Genomic DNA, 24383 nt, shown 5'->3' on the forward strand with positions numbered 1-24383 from the left:
TTCAAATTCACCTGCCAGTTCCCCTGGAAAGATTTTCTCATTTGCACTGTAGGGCAGCTAGGGGTGGGTGGTGGGGAGCCTGAGCAGAAAGCAGCAGTCTTACCAGGAACAGGAGCCAGAGGTTGAAGTTTGTGGCAACCAAAGTGTCAAGGCTTTAAGGTAAGAAATCACAGAGAAGTGGAAACCCTACAAGTGAACTCCAACGTATAATATAAATATTTCATTGGAGTTTTGTCTAACTCCAATGCTGGACATGTGCAGGACTAGAAATCCAGAAGGAAAAAATGCAGAAGAAAGCAGTATCTTGGAGACTACAGACATGGTCAGAGATTTAAACAACCATGAAGTGTTGGGAACACAGAGATTGGGGCTCAAGCCCCACCAAGGTGGAAGAGCCTTGGTAAAAACTCAGGCTTTCTGTTGAGAACCCAGAAAGGACCATGACTAGGAGAAAGGACTGAGGGTTGTGTCTTCAAAGTATGGGCAAAGCTGAAATAGAGCTGACCTAACAAAGTCAAAAAAACAGTCCTAGTAAGACCAAGGTGATGTGCAAGTATTCTATCTGCCTGCCTGAGGAAATCCTATTCCTCTTTGGAGAAAAATAACATTATTCAGAATGTCTAAAGTGCTTTACTCAAAATATCTGAAATCAAGTTAGGAATTATAAAAGCAGAATCAGATAACCAAAACCTCAGAGAAAAAAGTAGGTAATTGAAACAAAGCCATAATATAGTTATCAGATGGGGACTTATAACTAGGATTAATATGTAAGAAAATAAAAGAAAAGATAAATAATTTCACCAGTAACTTAAAATTTATGAAAAGGTCAGATGGAAATTGTAGACCTATAAAATACTAAAGTAAACTTACAAATTCAATAGATAGGATTGGTAGCAGATTAGAAACAAAATGATGGAAGATAGTGAACTAAATGACAGATCAGTAGAAAATATTCAACGTAAGCACCAAAAGGAGAAAGATGAAAGGTAAAGAAAAGCATCTAAGAAACATATGAGACATTTTTTTAATATAACAAATAAATGAAATACAGAAGGAGAACTGATAAGAGAGGGAAAGAGGGAGAGGACTAGAGAGAAAGAGAGAAAGAAACAGAAGTAATAAGATTCTAGCTGTTTTTCAAAACAAGTGAAAGGCATGAAACCACAGTAAGCTCTATGAACCTCAAACCAGATAAAATCAAAAAGAATATTTAATGTACATAGAAGGAAGCACAGGGCTTATAGTACATAAGCTTATTTCAACACTATGAAGCATTGCATAACACCTGAGCCTGGCCATTAAAAAGCTGCAGCAATACCACTAGTAACCCACCATGTCCAACCAAATCTTGTCTAGTGCAAACCGTAGGGCTAGACTTAAACTAGAATTCCAGAGCCTGTGGAGAGTATTAATCCAGCCTGGCCTGTTGTCTGAGGTGTATAAAATCAAAGGAAGCTGAAAAAACCATATTCAAGGGTAAGGCATTCACCTGAATAGTCTGGACAAGAGAAGAAATCAGACTCACAGAACTCCATGCATCTATGGGATAGAATTTGCACATCTCAGACTGAGTCAGCTCTTGGGCGAAACCAACAGAAGGCAGATCCTGGAAACATTTCCCAAGGTTTAGAGGCCTAACTGCTAAGAATCTGTATGGGGTATCATGATCTAGACCACAGCAACGCAGAAACTGAAGAACTCATACTGGTTTAAATAATACCCAAACGTACTTCTGAGTCCCTCCAGCTCCTTGCCCCCATTTCAGTCTTCAAATTTGGAGCTTTCTTCAACATTATATTCACCTCTTCAGATCTCAGTCTCTCTCTCCCTACCTTTGCTTCAATTTTTGCATGCATAATTATCTTGTTGATTGGTTTCTGTTTTCCTAGTCTTTGTACTTAGAATTTGCCTCATGTTGAAACTTTGACCAATTTCCTGCTGCTACCAGCAACTTCACTGCCTCAACCTCATACCTGTATCCATCTTGGCCTAAATGTAATCATTAGTCTTGGATTTCACACTCTATGAACTCTCTGGACCCATCAGTTTCCATAATTTACAAGAGCATTGGACTTACAACCATGGTCTGCTTTCTCAGAGGCTCTCTCTGTTCTTTTCAACCATCATCTTCATTTTGAAACTGGAGTACTCTGAGAAAATCATGAATTAATCATCTTTCTTTCAGAGGCAGAAGAATATCCAAAGTGAATAACGATGAGAGACTAAAACAGTAACAGCAACAGCAGCAGTAACAGCAGTTGTGGCAGTAATGTTCAGTGATGCCTGGCAGCTTCTTCCTTGGGAGCTGTTTCTAGGGTTGCAGATTAAAGAGTTTACCAAAGCCAAGTCATTAATAGGTTCTGTGGTGCTAATCCATATTTTATAGTTCTTTCAGAAGAGTTTCCTGTCTCCAGGGACACAGAGTAAGGCTCCATCTCAGCCTCTTTGGTAGCTGGTTTTATCATTGTCTGGGTAAAATATCGAATTTGAAAATTGTTTACCCAACTTTGTACTTCATTTGTTCTTTCCTCTCTTTTGAATGTATTTATTTCTCTCAACAGTGATTGAAACACCTTTATGTAATTCATTTACATAAGCTTCCTGGGACTATTGTTGAAACAGGAATTTTTCCTATTTCACAAACAAATGGGAAAGATCTCATTCCAAAACACATAACTGAGAAGTAGCAGCATGCTGAAGAGGTGAAAACAATTCATTTGGAATCATAAGACCTTATGTCTGAGAACTAAATTTGTCTTTTACTTTTGTATAGGAGGAAGTGCTGAGAGAACCCCAATCCTGAGAAGAGTTTGATAATATTTGTTTAATTGAATAAATACAAATAACTTATGCAGTACTATAGGGGAGGGTGGTGGAACAAAGGAAAGGAGGGCATGGGTTCTAATTCCAATTCTACCTTAAATTTGCTACATGACTTTGAATAATGCATTTAACCTCTATAGGCTTCAGTATTTTATCTTGTGAAATGAGAAAGCTGACTGGGTTAAAAGTTAACATTTATTAGACACTTACTACATGTCAGTTATTACTCTAAGCCCTTTATATTGAAATTATTTAATTATTTACAATAACCCTAAGAGGAATGCAGTTTTGTTGTTGCACCCATTTAACAGATGAGTACACCAAAGGACATAAAGTTTAAGCAACTTGCCCAAAGTCTAACAACTTGTAAGAAGAGGAGATGGGTGTGGGAGTGGGGGGGGGGGGATTTAGATAGTCCAGCTCTCTAATCCATTCTCTTAGTTATTACCCTCTTCTGCTTCTTTATACTGTTCCCCACTGTTTTAGATGTTCTCTAAAGCCTTTATTCTAATTAATATTGGATATAAGACTACTAAAACTCCCGTCAGGACTGTTCTCTATTAACTGAAGAAATTTGCCTTTTAGAGTTTTTCCAAAGGTAGTTCCAATAAAGGTGGCAAAAACACATCTGTAGAATCTGGCAATTACATATTAGTATTTAATCTCCCTATCAACTTTTGAGGTCACCACAAATAAATTTTTTAAGATCAGCACATATATAAATTCAAACGTCCATTAGGAAGTACACATACCATCTGATGCAGCTGTCTATGCTATATAGAGAACCTAATTGAATCTCTAATCAGTATAACATGTGCTGAATTTTAGTGTTGTGTTTCTATTACTTTGTGATTTGAGATTTGCACTAGATGTTTGGTAAAAAGCTTACACGTCACTTTCTATCTAGAAAGTCGGTGCTTATTTTTGGTCCCAGCGTTGATGTTTCAAACCCATCTTCAGTTCAGGTTTAATGTGAGTTTTTTTAGACTTTGCTCTTGGATTTAAACTTCAATCTTGTGAGTAGCTAAAATCTGCGCTTTTGTGAAAGTCCAGGAATTTTTGATGAGAAGGAAATAGGGAATTTCTAAATTGTTTTCCTTTTATCACCCTTGAAAAAGCCACATGCACTCTTTTACTTTTTTTCAGAAATGCCCAGATCTATCTTCCAGAAATCATTCCCTCACATGCCTCACATGTCTGGTTAGAGTATATTTGGATGTCAAGAACCGCTTGTTTTCCTGGAGCCTCCTACTTTGGGAGTGCTGTGTAACATCTTCAAGCCTTCCTGGGCACCTAAGCTCTTAATCTGCTGATTGCTTTTAAAACCATAAATACTCTGAAAGCCAAAGGATTCATTCAAAAATTCTGAATTTACCACCTTGAGTAAAAGCCCTTGTTCTATCAGGTAACTCTCCTGTCTTTAGAATATTGAAAGAGTAATGAGAGGAAGTCTAGATAAATAGCTAAGCTTTTCCTCAGTCACGAGTAGTGTTCATACACACATTATTCAAGTTCAGAAATGAAGATGGCATTGTGTTACAAATTATGGTATTTCTCAGGGAATTCGTAGATCTATTTCCCATAGTCAGGGCAGTCTAGTGGGTGATGAATACCTGGCTCTCAGAGAAAGCAGGTGGAGCTCTGATTTGCAGTGTGTGTCAATTTCATACTCACCATGGCCAACTTCAGGCTACTGACAGGAGTCACTGAATATGAGACCGTCAAGAGTTGCCTACAGTTTGCTCTTGTAAGGCACTGCAAGCTGGATCTGGCACACCCCTGCTATCCCAATGAGAAGTTAAATACTGCTTTCAAATGATGCATGACAGTAATAGTGTGAAAGAGTGGGAATCAAAATCAAAAGATGTGGCTCAAACCTTATTCTGCCACTGATTGTGTCACCTTAAAGAAACCCTTTAAACTCCCTATCTCTCTCCTCTCCACTGAAAAATGAGGACAAAAACAGCTTTCTTGTAGGGTTCTCAGAAGGAGTTCAAGAGTAGCTTGAAGTGATAGTGCTGAAGATAAAGAAAATAAAGTAAAATGACTAATTAAAGATCGTTTTAGGCAGGGAGGAGAGTAGATATAGAAAGAAGATAGGTTGGATGTTAACTAGACTTATGTGATCATTTTGAAACTGAATCATTATGCTGTACATCTGAAATTAATATAATGCTGTATGTCAATTATAGCTCAAGTTTTTGGAATGATTAAAATTTTTATAAAAAGAAAGGAAAAGATTTGTGAACAGGAAGTTACATATGACCATGGCATTGGAAGAGTTAGCTGGCCAGAGTGTATATAATAACAGTAGAAGAAAATTATTCATGAATGGAACAAGCTCAGACACTCCAGACCTTCTGAGACGATCAGAGCATCACAAACTTTGTCTTGGTCTCTTCAAATGTACCGTTGAAGGGAGAGTCCACAGGCCAAGAAAGGAAGGAGGAACTCAGAGCAAGCCTGCCATGAAATCCCTCCAATCTTTTTTATGCATGGAAGTTGTGAAATGCTTTTTGCATATATAATTAGGGAATGAAGTGGAATAGATAGCTACAGCTCTGTTATAATTAAAGTATAATGCACAGTAAAATCACCTTGTGCAGCCAGTGATGCATTCACACCAGAAAATATTAATTCTCTTTGACTGTGTTTTCAGCCTCTTCTTTGGGCTGCAGGGAATAGCTGTTACATCATGACATGGATTTCACACACTCTTTGTACCAGAAGTTCTGTTTGCAGATTCTGGATGGCTCTGTATTCAATTATATAGCTCATAGAGTCTGCTGTTTCATAATGAACACTCTATTGTTATAATAGAGACACATGCTTCTTTTTAATAGCACAGAACTAATGTGCTGCCATAGATATAGGCTCCTGGGTTAAGAATTCATTTATACGCTTTTCAGCTGCACTAGTACCTTAGCTCTGAAGGATAAACATCTAATGCAAAAGGATAGAGTCTCTTTTTTCCTGGAGCTCAGTTGCTAGGAATATAAGAAGGTTGAAAAACAGTTATATAGGAGTAGAGGCACACATGAAAATTCCTGAAATGCTGTGTGTATATTTCTCCTCCCTTCTACATAAGCAATAATGCAGTGGTGGAAGCATCACTGGGCTGGAAGCAGATGGCTGTGATGTTAATGTCAACTGGTTTCGAACTCCCTGTGTATTCCCAGGCAAGTCACTGACCCTCTTTGGGCCTCTTTTCTCACCTATAAGGTGAAGAAGTTGGACTACATATCAATGCGGGCCTTTCAGGTTCTGTTTTCTTCTTTCCCCACCCTGAGTTTACCATATGACCTATTTCATCTATAGTAAATATACTATTACTAATTCTACTTTTTCTTGAGAGAAGCATGGCGAGGCAGAAGGGTTTCTTCTTTGAGAGTTTATTTTATTTTGTTTTGCTTGCCAAAGGAGGTGAGATGTCAGTGGCTCAAACTGATTTCTGCTTTTCTTTTGCCAGGAGCCATTGGACACCCCATGTAAGCAACAGGTAGTCACTTTTGGAGGTTTTATTCCAACCTAGTTTTTATTGCCTCCAAGAAAAAAGAAGGAAAAGAAGCACAGTTCTGAAGTCCCATTTTTTTCCCCTCTATTCTCTGACTTATTTAGACATTTCACCTATATATTTTTTCTTTAAATATTAAACTACTTTTTACTATTATAACAAAAGTGTATAAGGCATACCTTGGAGATATTGAGGGTTCATTTCCAGGCCACTGCAATAAAGCCCAAGTCTCAATAAGGCAAATCACACAAATATTCTGGTTTCCCAGTGCATATAGAAGTTATGTTTACACTATAGTCTATTAAATGTGCAATAACATTATGTCTAAAAAACAATGTACGTATCTTAATCTTAAAATACTTTATTGCCAAAAAATGCTAACCATCATCTGAGGCTTCAGCGAGCTATAATCTTTTTGCTGCTGGCTGTGACAATTTCTTAAGATAAGACAACAGTGAAGTTTGCTGCATCAATTAACTCTTCTTTTCATGAACAATTTCTGTAGCATGCAACGTTATTTGATAGCATTTTACTTACAGTGGACTTTCTTTCAAAGTTGGTGTCAATCCTCTCAAACTCTGCTGCTGCTTTATCACCTAAGTTTATGTAATATACTAAATCCTTTGTTGTTATTTCAACCATCATCACAGTATCTTCACCAGGAATAATTTCCATCTCAAGAAACCACTTTCTTTGTGCATCCATAAGAAACAACTCCTCATCTGTTCAAGTTTTATTAAGAGATTGCAGAAATTTAGTCACATCTTCAGGATCCATTTCTAATTCTAGTTCTCTTGCTATTTCTACCACATCTGCAGTCACTTCCTTCACTGAAGTCTTGAATCCTTCAAAGTCATCCATATGGATTAAAATCAGTTTCTTCTAAACACTGTTAATGTTAATATTTTGAACTTTTCCCATGAATCACAGATGTTCTTAATGGCATCTAGGATGGTGACTTTTTTCCAGAAGGTTTTCCATTGATTTTTCCCAGACTGATTGGAGGAATCACTATCTATGGCAACAATATCCATACAAAGGATATTTCTTAAGTGATAAGACTTAAAAGTCTAAATTACTCCTTGATCCATGAGGTACAGAATAGGTGCTGTGTTAACTGGTGTGAAAACAATATGAATCTCATTGTACATCTCCATCAGAGATCTTGGATGACCAGGTGCATTGTCAGTAGGCAGTAATATTTTGAAAGGAATCTCTTTTTCTGAGCAGTAATTCTCAACAGTGGGTTTAAAATATTCAATAAACCATGTTGTAAACAGATGTGCTGTCATCCAGGCTTTGTTTTTCCATTTATAGAGCACAGGCAGAGTAGACTTAGTATAATTCTTAATGGCCCTAGCACTTTTGGAATGGTAAATGAGCATTGGCTTCAGCTTACAAGTCACCAACTTCATTAGCCCCTAAGAAGTGAGTCAGCCTGTCCTTTGAAGCTCTGCAACCAGGCATTGAGTTCTATACTCTAACTATGAAAGTCCTAAATGACATCTTCTTCCAGTAGAAGGCTGTTTGTTTACATTAGCAATCTGTTGTTTAGTGCAGCCACCTTCACTAATGATCTTAGCTAGGTCGTCTGGATAACTTGAAGCTTATACATCAGCACTTGCTGCTTCAGCTTGTACTTTTATGTTATAGAAATGGTTTCTTTCTTTAAACTTCATGAATGAACCTCTGATAGCTTCAAACTTTTCTTCATCTTCCTTACCTCTCTCAGCCTTCATAGAATTGAAGAGAGTTAGGGCCTTCTTATGGATTAGGCTTTGGCTTAAGGGAACGTTGTAGCTGGTTTGATCATCTACCTACTAAAACTTTTTCCAAATCAGCAATAAGGCTGCTTCACTTTCTTATCATTCTTGTCCTCACTCGAGTAGCACTTCAATTTCCTTCAAGAACTTTTCCTCTGCATTCATAGACTGGCTAACTGACACCAAGAGTCATAGCTTTCAGCCTATTCTGGCTTTTAACATGCCTTCCTCACTAAGCTTAATCAGTTCTAGCTTTTGATTTAAAGTGGGAGACATGTGACTCTTCCTTTTACTTGAAATTTAGAGGCAACTGTGGGATTATTAATTGGCCTAATTTCAATATCGTTCTATTTCAGGGAATAGGGAGGCCCAAGGAGAAGGAGGAAGATGGGGGGAATGGCCAGTAGATGGAGCAGTCAGAACAAACATATTTTTTTGTTTTGTTTTTGCGGTACGCGGGCCTCTCACTGTTGTGGCCTCTCCCGTTGCGGAGCACAGGCTCCGGATGTGCAGGCTCAGCGGCCATGGCTCACGCTCCGTGGCATGTGGGTTCTTCCCGGACCAGGGCACGAACCCGCGTCCCCTGCATCGGCAGGCGGACTCTCAACCACTGTGCCACCAGGGAAGCACAGAACACACACATTTATCATTTAAGTTCACCATCTTATAGGGGCGCCCCAAACAATTACAATAGTAACATCAAAGATCACTGATCACAGATCACCATAACAAGTACAATAACAATGAGAAGTTTGAAGTACTGTGACAATTACCAAAATGTGACACAGAGACACAAAGTGAGCAAATGCTGTTGAAAAAGTGACACCAGTAGACTTGCTCTATGCCGGGCTGCCACAAACCTTCAATTGTAAAGTGCAAATAAAGCAAAATGCAGCATCACTCAATGTCGCAGGACTTCAGCCCTCACCTGGAAAAGATGTTTTCCTTTTTATTCTCCCATTAGAAAAACTAAACAAAAAGAAACCAGAGACAAAACAACCAATCAAAAGCCCCTCTTACTCTTTCTAAGATCAGCCCCAACAATTTTCCAGCCAAGTTCCTACCGACAATTTATCTTAAACTAAATGGTCAGCTACTAAATGAATAGGTTAATGGAACACTTGAAAATCATAAATTTACTTTCCTTAACAAAGAATGAGTAGAAAAGACAAAATTATTTTACTATCGTAGGGAAGCATTGTGCAAAGGACATCATCTTTGGAGTGAGAATCCTGTGTCTGGATTTTAGATATGGCACTACATTGGGGTGTGACCTTGGATAAGTTTTTTCACTTCTCTGAGTTTCGTCTTCCTCATCTGTAAAACAGAAAAAAATGAAACTTAGATTGCAAGGTAAGTGAAAGGATTAGATCTAGTAAATATAATGTGTTTGGTAAACTGGCACTCATTAAATTATATTATTTACCTCTCATCTATCTGATAGATTTTTAAAAATATGCTTTCATTCTTCTTCACCACCCCCCCACCAAAATCCTTACCCATCTAGCCAAATTGGGAGGTTTTTGGTAAAAATTAAGAAGTAGAAAGAGGACTGGAAATTTTCCACATGAATTCAGATGGGTTAAGGAGAAACCTAGGCCTCTGCTAATTTCCTTTCTTGGATATTTAGCTGAAGATAACCTCTAGGGAGATGCAAACAACGTCTTGGCTAAAAGCATGGTGAAACAGGACCTCTAGGCTAATAAGAACCCAAAATTTAACCATGCGTTAGAAAGGTATAGATTTCTTGTAAGGTGCGCGGAAGGAAAGTTGGGATTGAGTTTGGGAAATGGGCCATTTAATTCAACTATATTTTATTATGTTACTTCCTAGGCAAAATATGAAACAAAACTGAGAAAACCACCATTACCATTTGTAAAGTTTGTAAAGACTTCACATTAATTAGCTTATTTGATCCTCTAAAAATCCTGGGATACAGATAGATGAGAAGTTCATTTTACATGTCTTATTTACCTGGGAAGAAAAGAGAATATGCCACCTTCCCAAGCCTTTGAACAAGTAAGCAGAAGGACTTTCCTTAGACGCACACCTCCAGACATCCTATTTATCTTTCAAATACAATATAATAACAAATAAAATAACAATGAAAAGTTTGAACTATTGTGAGAATTACCAAAATGTGACACAGAGACACAAATCATACCAGTGACCAGGCTCTGATGTTGTATTTTTTCCCCAGTGACTATCATGCAGTATCTCAGAGCTTTCTAGCAGCTTGGTTCTCTTCTAGGGGTATCACTTGTCCTCACTGAGACAACACACAGAATTGAAAGAGAAAGGCATATGACCTCCTGAGGGCTCAATTTACTACAAATAAAATAAAAACAAAGATGCCTGCCTAGTCTACTGACACCAAAGCCAAGAAGGAAACTCTGGCTCCTAATGTTAGGCCACTGCTCAATACAAGTCAATATACTATTTCATTTAAATTTTACAAGAAGTTTCATATAATTAGTAAACATTTTATCAGAAGTATGTTTTGGTCAAAGGTCTCTCACTATCATTTGGAGAAAGTGCAAGAGTATCTGAGTTACCCTACAAAATACAAAAGCCAGATACATGCCTTGAAAGTCCCATTGTGGCTGAGTTATTTGTACCTGCCTCTGTGCCCTTATAGTAATATCTTTGCCTCAATGATGAATTTACACTGTATTATGTCACAATTTGCAAAATTGTCTCCCTGCTAAACAGTGAGCTCTTTGAAGGTAGAGTAACGTCTGATCTTCCAAAGCCCAGTATGGATCCTGGGACCTAATATCAGATCCATAAATATTTGTTCAATAAAATGAAGAACCATGAGAAACCCTCAAGTTTTCTTTTTCTGGTTATATGATGGCTAGGAAACTGGATACAATCTCATTGAAAACAACTAAGTATCATAGAAAAAAATTTCTTAATCTTATATGCATCAGTGAGCTAGAGAACAAGTAAAATATCTTCTTGATAAAGCACTAAGTGAAGGTAGGAACACAGGAATATGATGGAGTACCAAAGGTAAATTTCACTCTGAGGGTGTTAATTGACCATTGTGAACTTGAGCTTTAGTGTTCACAGTTTCCAGTTTCAAAGGGCATAAAGAACAAACAATAAAATGTCTACCCAATATAAAGAGTCTGCAAAGATATCAACCTGCCATTAAACTGGGGTATCAAACACTACACACAGTACAAAATATTGAAACAAAACTAAACATGTATCCCCTCTCACCAGGATGATGTTAGGGGAAATCAACAGCCACAAACCTAAATAAGAGTAAAAGAAGAAAACATCACTACTCATAATTTAGAATCTTAAGCAAATTCTTGTGCCAGTTTCAGCCTAAATTCATAGTACGTTATTGATCTCAAGGTGTAGAGATGAAAACTTAATTGCACATTGACTGGTAATTCCCATAGGCACCTGATAGAAGCAAATGCAAATACTCTCTAGAGAAATTCACCTTCATTCCAGATCTCAAAATAATTCTGTTGCCACAAATAAAACTGATTAAAACAAACTGTTTGCAGTTAAAAATAACAAAACACACAAGGAGACAAGGCACCATGAGTGAAAAGCAGTAAAAACAACAGAGCAGAGCTAGGCCTGATAATAGGGAAATTATTAGGTAGAGTCTATAAAATAACTGTTTAATTGTGTTAGGTTTCTGAAATGGTCCTCAATTATTCCTACCTCTTAGTATTCACATTCTTGTATAATTTTCTCCCCTTGAGTGAGAGAGCCAGATGTGGTGACTTACTCTGAGGAACAGAAGACATCAAAGGTGATGGAATGTCGCTTCCATGATTGTGTGTGACTGTGACTTTGGTCTTACCAGCACTCTCTGTCTCCTTGACTTGCTTGCTTTAATGAAGCTAGCTGTAATGTTCAAGAGCAGCTGAGGGCGACCTCCAGCATATTGTCGGTGAGAAACTGAAGCCCGTAACCCAACAACCTGCAAGGAACAGAGTCCAGCAAACAACCATGAGTCAAGCCTCGAGATGCAGATACAGCCCTGATGGATACCATGAGTGCAACGTTGTGAGAATCCCTGAAGCAGGGGACCCAGCTGGGTTGTACCTGGATTTATGACCCATAGAAAATGGGAACTAATAAATATGTGTTGTTTCAAGCTGCTAAGTCTTCAGGCAATTTGTTATGCAATAGATAATTAATATATTACTATATTTAAGGAAATGAAAGCAAGCATGAAAAATACATGTGGGAATAAAAAAAGGTAAAGAGGAACCAAATATTTTTGAAAAAGTACCAAATAAATCTTTCTAGAGATTAAAAAGATACAAAAAAAAAATACAACAAAAGCTTGGAGGATGGGCTTTGCAGCAGACTGACACAGCAGATGAGAGAATTAAAAAATTAGAAGATAAACTTGAAGAAATGGCCCAAAATACAACATAGAGGGACAGACATAAGAAATAACAAAAAGAAGTTAAAAGAAAGGGATAGCAGAGTACAGTCAATATTTTAAAATATGCTGGCTGATAATTTTCCAGAACTAATGAAAGACATCAACCAAAAGTTTCAAGATGGTCATTAATGTAAAAACTGGTGAATTTGTCTAGAGTCTGTAGTTTAGTTAATGTTAATATTTTTAATCTTGATAAATGTATCATGGTTATGCAAGATATTAACACATAGGGAAGCTGGGTAGCATGATACATGGGAACATTTCCACTATCTTTGTAACTTTTCTGTAAATCAAAATTATTTCTAAAAAGTCAACTCAGTAGAGTTATTTGTGAGAAGGTATTTATTGCAGCTTTATCTCTTATTACATATAATTTTTCCCAATTGTAAAAAATTGAAGAAAAGTTGAAAGTTTTATTATAGTAAAATTGCTAAGTAAGTGGGAGCATTTTAAGCCAATGGACATGAAGTAGTTTAAACTGATAATTGTGACTATTGTGAGTACATAAAAAGTTCTTCTATTATAAGGTTAAGTTGAAAAACAGAATATTTATAATAATAGTGTACATGTCATTATAAATATACATATACATATATATATATATATCTCCAAAAGTCATTTACATACATAAATTTGTATACTTTTAAACAAAGTCTAGAAGGTAATGCCAGAACATAAAAAATAGTGGATAGCATGATAATTATGTTTTTCACTTTAATGTATTTATATAGTTTTTAAGATAAGTATAAAATGTTTTTGAATACAAAATAGTCTCTCAAAACTAATGATTCTAATATTCTATTATTGGTGGCAAAATTTAATGAAAGGCTAGCAAACATAACTCAAAACTTCATTTGACTTGAAGAACGTACAGTGAATTTGGGAGGTTTAGTCCTTATGAAAAGAGGGAAAAAGTTTTAAATTGCTTAAGATATAAAGATGTCTGATCACAACAAATTCATACGTTATGAGTTAATTAACTACTATAACCTGGCTTTTTAAAATAAAATGATTATGGAACTATTCAAATTCCTATTTCTAAGTAAAGCAAGGAAGAAGGAGGTATGTCTGTTTGTGTTGAGGTAGAAGATGTGGATACTCTTGAAAATTCCGGAAAAGTCCTGAGGAAAGACATTTATTAAGTATAACATCAGACCAAATGAAAAAGTTTTGTAAGGAATTAGAGCAGTGGGCAGAGTCCATTGTAATAAGTTCAGTTCATTAATTCTCGTCTTACCAGCTCATCTGTCATCAGATTTCCAGAGATGAATTTCCTTGTGATTCATCCTTCAGCTCATGGGCTTAAATTCTTGGACACATGATAAGCGAGGGTTACTGAGGCCATATGTCTTTCATAGTCAGAAACACAAGGAGACAGGCAATGATTAAGGTGTTAGATCATGACAGGTCAAAATCCCAGAGTGCAGGTGATGTAAAAAAAATTTATATATTTTACTTTCTTGAGCTGTTTATTTAGCTTGACTTGGTTCATTTTTTTTTACCTCATTTTCAAACAAATTTAAGGCAGAATGTGGTTTATATATATTATCAGTTATTTACATAAGTTTTCCCTGAAGGTATTTATCCTATCTTTTTTCACCTTGAAGCTAGAGCTCCAATTAGCAATGCCATAATTTGTTACCCAAACACTAAGCCCTGATTATTCTGTCAGGATTATAATTATTTTAATATCTTTCCAAAGAAACCAGCATTCACAGCACTTCAGTATTAAAATCAGAAGAGTAGGGCTTCCCTGGTGGTGCAGTGGTTGAGAGTCCGCCTGCCGATGCAGGGGACACGGGTTCGTGCCCCGGTCCGGGAGGATCCCACATGCCACGGATCGGCTGGGCCCGTGAGCCATGGCCTCTGAGCCTGCGCGTCCGGAGCCTGTGCTCCGCAATGGGAGAGGCCACAACAGTGAGAGGCCCGTGTACCGCAAAAAAAAAAAAAAAAAAAAAAAAAAATCGAAAGAGTACATTTTTAAAATGTCACAAACTTCCGGCCTCTCAGTAATACACAATAGTCTTTCCCCCAATATTTGAAACATCAAGTATGGACTTTATGAATGGGTACAACTGGTTTCAATGTTAAGACTCAGGAAAAAAATGCTGTAGTTGCATAGGATGATTTTTTTCTTTGCCCTTCTCATACCATCTAGTTGAGATACCACCAGCCTGATTATATCATTGCATTTTTATATTTTCTGAATTAGTAATCATTAAGTGCAGATTTCTGATGAAAAATACTCATAAACTATAAATGAGAAATCATTTTAGTATAAATCTTAATTCTCTTTTTAAAACTCTTTTTAAAATTCTTTCTATATTTGAATGACAGGTGAGTTTCATGAAGCATAGAACAGATTTGTGAGCCCAGTCTATCTAAGTGAATTGTTCTCCTTTTTTTCTCTTGGAAAACAGTAATATTCAATGAGTTGACACCATTAACAGAGAGTAAATAAGAATTGAATTACAATGCTTTCAATGAAGTGGGTATGTTATCTCTCATTGATGGTTTTTTCAAAGAGCAATCAAATTGACTAAGCTCAAGGTTGGCAGATGTTCTTGAGGATTCTGTGTTCTTTGGGAAAGTGTTGCCCTGTATGGCTAGCACCCAGGCAACCTCGTTGGCTCAACAAAGCTAAGTGGGAACTTACTCCATTTCCTTTTAACTGCATCCAGACCCTTGTAAACAATTCTATGTATACAGATATATGTACACACAGAGATTTAATTCCTTCATGATTTTGATTTTCTTATTTTTTTCAATATGGGTCTAGGGGTAGAAACTCATGTGTAGGACATTTAATCTGCAATTGACTATAGGAGTCGGCTTTCAAAAGACAAGATATCGGGCCGGGGGGTGTTTGAAAGGTACAGCAGGTAAGCTCTTAACATTAAATCTGTACTGATCCTGATGAACCATATGTATAAAATAACATATCACACGTATTCTGGGAACGGAGTTGGTCAGAACATCAGACACTGCACTGTCAGCTCTAAGAGGGAGGCTGTGTCATCCACCTACACAGCTACTTTCCACTCAAGGATAGACAATGTAACCCATTCACAAGGTAGGTGAAAGCCTGTCTTGATTTGGATTGGTATTAATTCACACGATTGCAATACCTTCCTAACTAATCTTCCCATGCCCCTCTTTCCCCACCTCCAGTCCATTCTCCACAGGCAGGAAAGAGTAATCTTTTAAAAAACTTTCACTGGATCATATCACATCTCTGCGTGAAACCTTTCAAAACTGTTTCGTTACTTCTTAGAATAAGACCCAGACTCCTTTCCTGGTTTGGTATAATTTGGCTGCTGTATATCTCACTCTCCTCTTGTGCCATCTGCCCGTTGTTTGCCCTGGTCTGGTTGCACTGTCTTCTTTCAATCGCATAAATGGTCCAACCTCTTTCCCACCTCAAAGTCCTATGTATGCTCTTCCCTCCACCTGGTGTGCTCTTCCTTCCACTTCACATGACTCACTCCTTAATCCCCAGACCTCAGCTTAAACACCAGTTCTTCAGAAAGACCATTCCCACCTATCTAATCTAAAGTAGTTCGTATCACTGCTACTGCCTCTCCCTCCCATTATTCATAATTCAGTCTCTTCACTGGTTCCTTTAATGGTACTTGTCACATTTACATAATTTTATTTGTTTACTTGTTTGGTCGCCTTTCCTGAGTTCTGATGGAAGTTAGCACGTGACACAAAAATCTTCACACGTTGTGCCCAAATCCATATGTCCGTGCCCCTGTGCTAGACCTCCTTGTCTCCAATCTTCCTGCTCTTTTCTTTCCAGACCCCTAACAAGAGAGTCAGGCCATTGCTCACTGCCCAGACATTTTTTTACATCTATTTATTTTATTACTTCAGGTCATTTCTTCTTCCTCACAAAGTGGGTGACCAGGTTTACTTGTCACAACTCCACTCTTTGGTAACATTTCTCCTCCCTAGTGGCTTTCAAAGCCAACTTCAAATGTGCTGGAAGCAGCCACTTGTCCATTTTTGGCCTTCATCCACTTACCCAGTTCATAAATCATGTTTTATCTTGAGGAAGAGGAAAGCAGTTCCTGCCAGGAACTGGTTGGGCACCATCAGCCAAACCTCAGTATTGCTAGAAGCCGGCCTGGAACTCACATCTATGCCTTGCTATCCCCCTATTAAACACCAACACAATTTCACAAAACATCAGTGTTAGACAAGGCCTCCCCATGATTATGATGGGTCAAGACAAAAGTAAGACCAGTCTGTAATCACTTATAAACACTGTAAAAAAGATGAACATTGGTCAAACCACAAAAATGACCACACAACCCCTTATCACAGCCGATATGGTTGTGTGGCTTCTTTGCCCAAGTATAGCTTCAGCTTCACTTCATTCATTCCGTCTTACAGATAAGATTTATCAAGATGCCCATTCATAGAATTGTCCCACCTCCTGACAGCATCCAGTACATAGTAAAGTCCCAATCCCTTGAACGCTCCCTCAAATAGGTTAACACAAACCCAAATTCTAGAGTAATTTCTTTCTAACACTCTTACTGAGATGTCCAAGTGACCCACATGGTGTACCTTCTTCCTTGCTATAACAATAAGTCCTACTTGTTCAGCTACAGAACTGTGTGGTCTGTGGCTAGAGGGCATCGACAGGCTCTTCCACCTCCTTCAGCTGGTCTTAGGTGCAAAGTTGAGGAGGCTTTCTGGTACAACTGCTATAGCTGACAGGTGTGTCTGAGGTACCTTCTCATGGCTCTGACCTAGTTCTGGTCCTGCTCAGGCCCAATATGGGTGTACTATTTTCATCTTTTGCTTGACAGATTGACTTTATGATTTAGAAGAATGGAAATAACCCAGCTGATAATGCGAAGTTATAGATACATGGCCATTTAGTACCCCATGGTCAAGTATTCTGTGGCTCTCGAGACCTGGTAAAAACCAGGAGCTCTTTTACCAAAAGACATATTATTTTATCTACTGTGGGTGGTGTAAACTTACTCCAGAATATTAGGGTTTGCATTGTGATTCTCTCCTTGGGGCTTGCCATAAGTTTCATGCTGCAAATTTTTTCCACCAGACACCTGAAGTCTTCAGTGTTACCCAATACATGGGCCCGAGCACTATTCCTAGGCATGGGATGTTTCCTCCAGAACCCAAAAAGAGCTATCAGCCTCCCTTGCTTCCTTCTTTATGGTAGGGGATGCAAGGTGCAGCATTTTTTGTTTTTTTAGAAGGCATATTTTGGCAAACTCCTGACCACTGGATCCCTAAAGACTTCACCAAACAATCAGGATTCTGAATCTTTGTAGGGTTTCTCCCCCATGCCCTGGAGCATGTGCCTTATCAAGGCTTCCAGCAAGGCTATCTCTTATTTGTCTTGCCTGAGCAGCATGATGTTATTGATATAAAGCATCAGTGTGATGTTGACCAGACAGTCCAGATACCTTCATTCTACAATACGACAAAGAGCAAGAGAGTTAACATAGCCCTGAGGCAAAACTATAAATGAATATTTTTGCATGTCCCATGTGAATATGACCTGTTTATTTTCTCCCTTTATAATCAGAATAGGCAAGAATGCATTTACCAAATCAATAGCTACAGATCCTATATCTGAGCGCTTGTTAACCTTCTCTAGCAGAGATATCACTTCTGGCATAGCTTTGCAATCAGAGCTATTACTTGATTGAGCTTTCAAGAGTCTAGGCTTAGTCTGCAGGACCCATCTGAGTTCTGCACACATTGAGAAACTAAACAGAGATATGATCAGGATACTCCTTCCACCCTTGTTCCTTCCTTACACTGTTTAATGAGATCATTAGTCACCATCCTTCCTGGAATGTGATATTAATTTTTATATACTCTTTGGCCAAGTGAAGTTGAGGGCAGTTTCAGAGGTGTTCACTTGAACTTTCCCACTCTGATAGCTCTTACTCCGCAGGCCAAAAACCCAATGTGGGCATTACTCAGTCAAGTATATTAATTCCAATTACATGATGACTGGATAAATGACCACTGCGTGGGTCTCCAGACACAGTGGACCCATTGTCTGGTGGACTTGAACCAGAATTCCATATATGACCTGATCACGTGAGCTCCCACTTCAACAGGGTACCATGACTAACTTAAGGTCTCTGGGTATCAATGTCAACTCAGATTTCTTGTACTCAGGTCAATAGCTGTAAGCAAGACTGGCTATATAATTTGCAAGGTCCACTATAATGAAAATGTGGGGCCACTTGTTTAAAATTATTAAAAATTTCAAGAGGGTGACAATACAGCATTAAACCAAGTTAGGAACCCTTCTAAATACAGAGAACACCCTTGAGAATGGCCCTGGCTCTAGGTTTCTTAAGGGGACCCTAAAGGCATTGCCATGGCATATACTTGCCATAGCATTAGAGGTTACATTTTCCCAGGAATCCAGCCAACTCTTCAGTCAAAGGATTCTATATCTAAAAATTGACTCAGGTCCACAAATCAAGTAAGAGACTCTGACTTTGTGTTGGATGACCACCTTTAGCCTCCCACTCCCCCATCTGGCTTTTTTCTGGCTGTAGATTTAAGCAGAACCTTTCTTGGCTTAAATTTATTTTTCCTGTCCATTTATTTTTCCCCTAGGTAGGCCATGACCATCTCCACAAACTCCCTGCAGGCCAAACCCCCTTGGCCACACCTCCAACATTTCTGGTCATTTATTTATGATCTCCTGGAATCTGTCAGCTAAGTGCCACCATCTGGACTCTATTACCTGGTGGTAAATGAACATCATTGCCATGAATATCACTCAGCCCAGCTCTGTGAGCATCTCTCCTACAAGCAGCCTTGGGTTGCAGAGGAGAGCCAGCACTGAACTTCTTAGTGATGTGGCTCCTCTTTTCCTTAGCACATTTCTCATGGCCTTGGAGAATCGTGTGTCTTCTTGACCCATCTAACATATTTCCCCTGGGAATCTTCTGGCTTCACACAATATATCCTTCACAATATATCCTTCTAGCATGTCTACTTCCCTTAGACTCTTTATTCCTTCCTACCATCTGCCAGAAAAACTCAAGCAATTCTTCTTTACTCATCATTGTTCATCACTTTTTCCAGAGTTATAAGAACCACTCCAGCAGTGATCTTGCCCCATCCACGATGGTTCTTACCAAGGTTTTAAATCCTATGTCATGAGAAAGTACACCTAGGTCAATGAACTCTTTCTTATGTAGTCTTATATTCCAGCCCCCTCAATCAAGAATTCTCAAAACCCAATCCCAGGGATATTTCCCTGACTTCTGTTGGTACAAGCTAGATAATTCTGGTAACTCCTTTGGTATATAATTAATTTTTTCCCTTACTATGACCAGTTGGGCTATGCTGTGCTTTAACTGTATTTAGGGTTCTTGCAGACAAGAGAGAAGGTAAAAAAAAAAAAAAAAAAGCATTCCTGATGTGGAATATTTACTGCTTTTATAGGAAATGCCTCTGTAGCAACTTCCAATATGAAGGAAGTTCTTACTAGGAAAGGGTAGTCCATTCTACAAGCTCTGAGGGTTTAGGGGAATGCTATGGTCAGAATATTTCTGTTCCCTCAAAATTCATATGTTGAAATCCTACTGCCCAGTGTGATAGTATTAGAAGTGGGGCCTTTGGGAGGTGATTAGGTCATGCAGCTGGAATACTCATGAATGCATTTAACGTTCTTAAAAAAAGACCCCACTGAGCTCTGTAGTCCCTTCCACCATGTAAGGACACAACGAGAAGTCTGTAATCCAGAAGAGGGCCCTTCCATGACCATGCTGGGACCCTGATCTCAAACTTCCCGCCTATAGAATTGTGAGAAATAAATTTATGTTGTTTATAAACCATGCAGTCTGTGGTACTTTGTTATAACAGCTTCAACTAAGACAAAAAGCCTACAGAACCAGCTTATCAGAGGCATCCACTTAATGTCCCCAGTCCATATTTCAGGGTCTCAGGTATTTCCAACCAGCCTTGGCTGACCATTCAAAAGTCTCTTGAGCTCTGTGACTTGATCAGGAGCGCAGTCTGCTGCTTAGCTTGTTTATTTTTGCAAAGAGGCCCTCACCTCTTTGTAAGCTATCAAAGAGGCAATGTGACTCTCATACTTAGCCTTTAACTGCTTGTTAAGAGCCCTTTGTTTCTCAATATCCCTCTGCAGAGTGTCAATACAACCGAGCAGTAACCATACAACTCTACTTCCTTGTAGGAACTGTTTTCCCTGTGTCTTCCTAAAAGCCTGAGTCTTAGAAGTTGCAAGTCTGCCCCTACAGTGGGTGTTTTCCCAGGTCAACATTGGTGAAATCTATAGCAATAGGGCCTCCATCTTGGAGCAGAAACAATCCACACTCCACATAGCTCTGGATGCCATTCTATTTGCTTGACATGTAGAGAATGAGTCAGTCCTAAATATTCAACTTCTATCTTCATTCTTGGACCACTTTCAGGACCACTTTTATCACTTTGTGTTCTCTGAGAAACAGACCCCAAAATGGAATCAGATGTGCAAAAGATGTACTAGGAAGAATGTCTTTGGAGGATAAAGAAGAAGAAATCAGAATAAGGGGGGTTATGTCAGAGGGTGATAAAAACTCTCTCTGAAAAACCAAGAAGAGGAGCAAATTAGGAGAATTCAGCAGAAAGTGTTTCAGACCAAAGTTTAGTCAGGCCAATGAAGTATTATTGACTCAAAATCACATTGGAGGTGTCCCATGTGTTGCCAGAATGGTCCTGGTTTGGTAGCCCCACTCGGTTCAGTGCTTGGCTGGGAGGAGCCTGGATGTACAATGGCCTCAGTGAGAAAGCAATAAGGATGGAAGGGACACCAGCTGTGGCTGTCAGTCCGTGATGTGCTCCGCATTAGAAAAGCTGAGCTGTGTATTTCCACGGCCGCCACATTCGCATCACAAATGTATCATAAAAGCCTTTTTTTCCCCCTCTTGAGCCAGTGGTTGGCAATGGGCAGAACTCATTGTGAAACACTGCACCCTGATCTGGTGACCCTGGGCCACACAATTCCACCCTCATCCGCCAACCCACGTAAACTCTCTGAGTTCCGTTCAACCTTGAATGCCACACTTCTAAGCATATTTCAAATCAGGGTGAGCATTTATTTCCCATTTCTTAGTAGAAATTCTCCAAATAGAAACAAATCCATCAGGAAATTGAGACTCATTCTTTGACACCCATTCATCCTGGCATAATTTGTGTCATCCTCTTATTGTGCACACCTTCCAGAGACAAATTCTACAGGAAGGTATTTTTTTTTTTTTTTTTTTTTTTGCGGTACGCGGGCCTCTCACTGTGCGGCCTCTCCCGTTGCGGAGCACAGGCTCCGGACGCACAGGCTCAGCGGCCATGGCTCACGAGCCCAGTCGCTCCGTGGCATGTGGGATCTTCCCGGACCGGGGCACAAACCCACGTCCGCTGCATCGGCAGGCGGACTCTCAACCACTGCGCCACCAGGGAAGCCAAGGAAGGTATTTTTAATGGTTATTTATGGTGGGTTTTTATTTTATCCTTTTGAGTATCAAAATGTAGTATTTTCACTGTACAAAATTTGAAAACTACAAAAAGGTATCAGCAAGAAAATATTTTCTTCACTCCATAACCCCATACGCTCAGAAATAATAACTGTTAAGAGTTTATTAACTTCCTTTCCTTGCTTTGCCTTTGTGATAGTGTCCATATAAATTTTTCCGCACCATGAGAATACATTGCCTACATTGTTTTATTTCTTCCATTAAAGGGCTTTTAAAATTTACTTTTTAAATAATTTTGCCTTGATATTTTGTCTTGATTATTAGGAGGAAAATAAGCAAATTAGAGGAGAATGTAGTCTAATAAATACTCTCTCTGTCTATAATTATTGTGTATATATAGTAATATATATTTATTAGAAATATATTAGATATGTATATAAGTATACATATATAAGTCTATACACATATTATAGGTAATATTTGTAAATATACACATACACATATATCTGTATATTATACATATAGACATACATATATCTCTGTATAAATATCATCACTATATCTTGTGGCTCTCTCTCTCTTTCCTCTCTCCACATATTTCTCTTTATGAGTGTATAGTCAGGATCTCACAATCTGAAAAAGAAAGATAATTTTTACTTTGAAAATATATGTCTCACAATCATTATTCTAACAAAAATGATCATTCAGGCCCATGGGGAAAATTATTTACTCTCTTCAGAAGTATAACATAAGTGATACTGAGTAGGGATCCAGATGGTCTAAATGGATCAGTGGCTGAGTGGCAGAACAATATGTTACCTACCCAAAGGCAGCCAAGAGCAGTTGTGTTTTCAGATTGATGTTATTCCTCCAAGGTTGTGCTTTAAATTTACTCCTTAGAAACTTGGCACAGAGATGTTTCTGTAAACAAGACCCATTCAAGGGTCATCCCATGTGGATTCCCCTGTAAGGATGCCCTGAGAATCACTCCCATCCCACAGAAGCATTTGATCAGTGCATCCACTCCCACATGCTTAAACAGTGTGCACAACCCAGATTTCAAAATAAGCAGAGTTAACATTCTTGACTCCCAGCCCAAATGTGGGTGCTCGTCATGAACTCAAGCCTTCCTTTACGAGTTGGCATTTGTGGTGCTTATGTTATCACAGGCTGACTGGCCCAGGAAAAAGTCACCAAAAGACATGTGCTAGAGACCATGCATAGCCCTCCAAGACATAAAAATATACACAATGCATTCTGGATCTTTTGGCAGGGGAGTGGGCTGTCAAAAGTATGGTGATATTTTCAGGCAAACAGGTTTACCTGAGTTCCAGTCATGATTCTACCACTACCTGGCTGAGTGATGAACGCAGAGTCACTAACTATCTAGAGATAATAAGACCTAACTTGTCTAATTCCTAGAGTTTGTATTGGTTATCTATTAATAGATAGATAATGGACATGAAATATTTAATAAATGCCAAACACTATAAAAATTTGGATTTGTAGAGTTGCTGTAAGGAAAGAAGATACAGTTTATATTTACCTTTATTTTCCCAGAGTCCTGCACAATACAAGGCATACCATAGGCATTTAATTCATGTTATTTTATTGAATAAATGGACTAATGTCTGGGAGTAAGTGAAGCTGGGTCCACTGACACAGATGTTTATGTGATTGTGTGACTATGAGTTTGTTTCTTAAGCTGCCTGAGTCTTAGCTTCCTCATGCATACAATGGAGGAAATGACACCACTTGTCCTAGTATTAATACATCTACATGACATTTGGGAGACTGATGAGATAACTTCTATGAAAGTGTTCTGTAAAATTTAAATCACTATGCACATGCTCGTTATTTTTAAGTAATTTGCTGGGGTGTTTTTCGAAGCAAATGATCTCTAAATTCCTTTTTAACTTTGAGTATAGCTTATTTAAAAAAAAAAAGGCATTTATTAAATGTCTCCTAGTTCCTCTGTTGGGAGCTGTGCTCCATTGGAAAACAGTATATCTCACGAAGCTACATACCAGAAAAGCAGCCGGTCGTTTAGGAAATCATCACACCATAGTTTTTGGTAGTCACTAGTATATACAGATTGGATCTTTTTTTTCTTGGTTCATACCCACTCCTCCTCCTTCCACAAAGGATGGCTTTTGTGGTTTCCTGATAATCAGAATTCAAAAAATAAGGCACAGATTTTTGAATGTGTGTCTGAGGGAAGGTTCAGCCACAGCTGTCTCCCTTGGGCTCAAACCTCAGGAAAGTAAATAAGAATGCTACATTCTATCCTCTCCCACCTACACACATTTCATGAATTCTAGTAAACATATTCTTATCTCATCAATTTAATCAGGCACCACATACCTCAGTGA

The 24383-nt window shown here is 38.5% G+C and overlaps 1 protein-coding gene across 1 annotated transcript in view; it reads left to right on the forward strand.

Annotated features, from left to right (window-relative positions):
• Positions 1 to 341: 341 nt before the first annotated feature.
• TP63 (tumor protein p63) overlaps positions 342 to 24383 on the forward strand; it is a gene marked incomplete at both ends in the record, with an annotated part of 242353 nt that continues 218311 nt past the window's right edge. The window contains one exon of the mRNA XM_081234847.1: positions 342 to 400. Coding sequence (XP_081090973.1) covers positions 342 to 400 — 59 coding nt within the window. The remainder of the gene's footprint in view (positions 401 to 24383) is intronic.

The sequence above is a fragment of the Mesoplodon bidens genome (genome assembly GCF_964165515.1).
Source record: "Mesoplodon bidens genome assembly, chromosome: 5".
Taxonomy (NCBI): Eukaryota; Metazoa; Chordata; class Mammalia; order Artiodactyla; family Ziphiidae; genus Mesoplodon; species Mesoplodon bidens.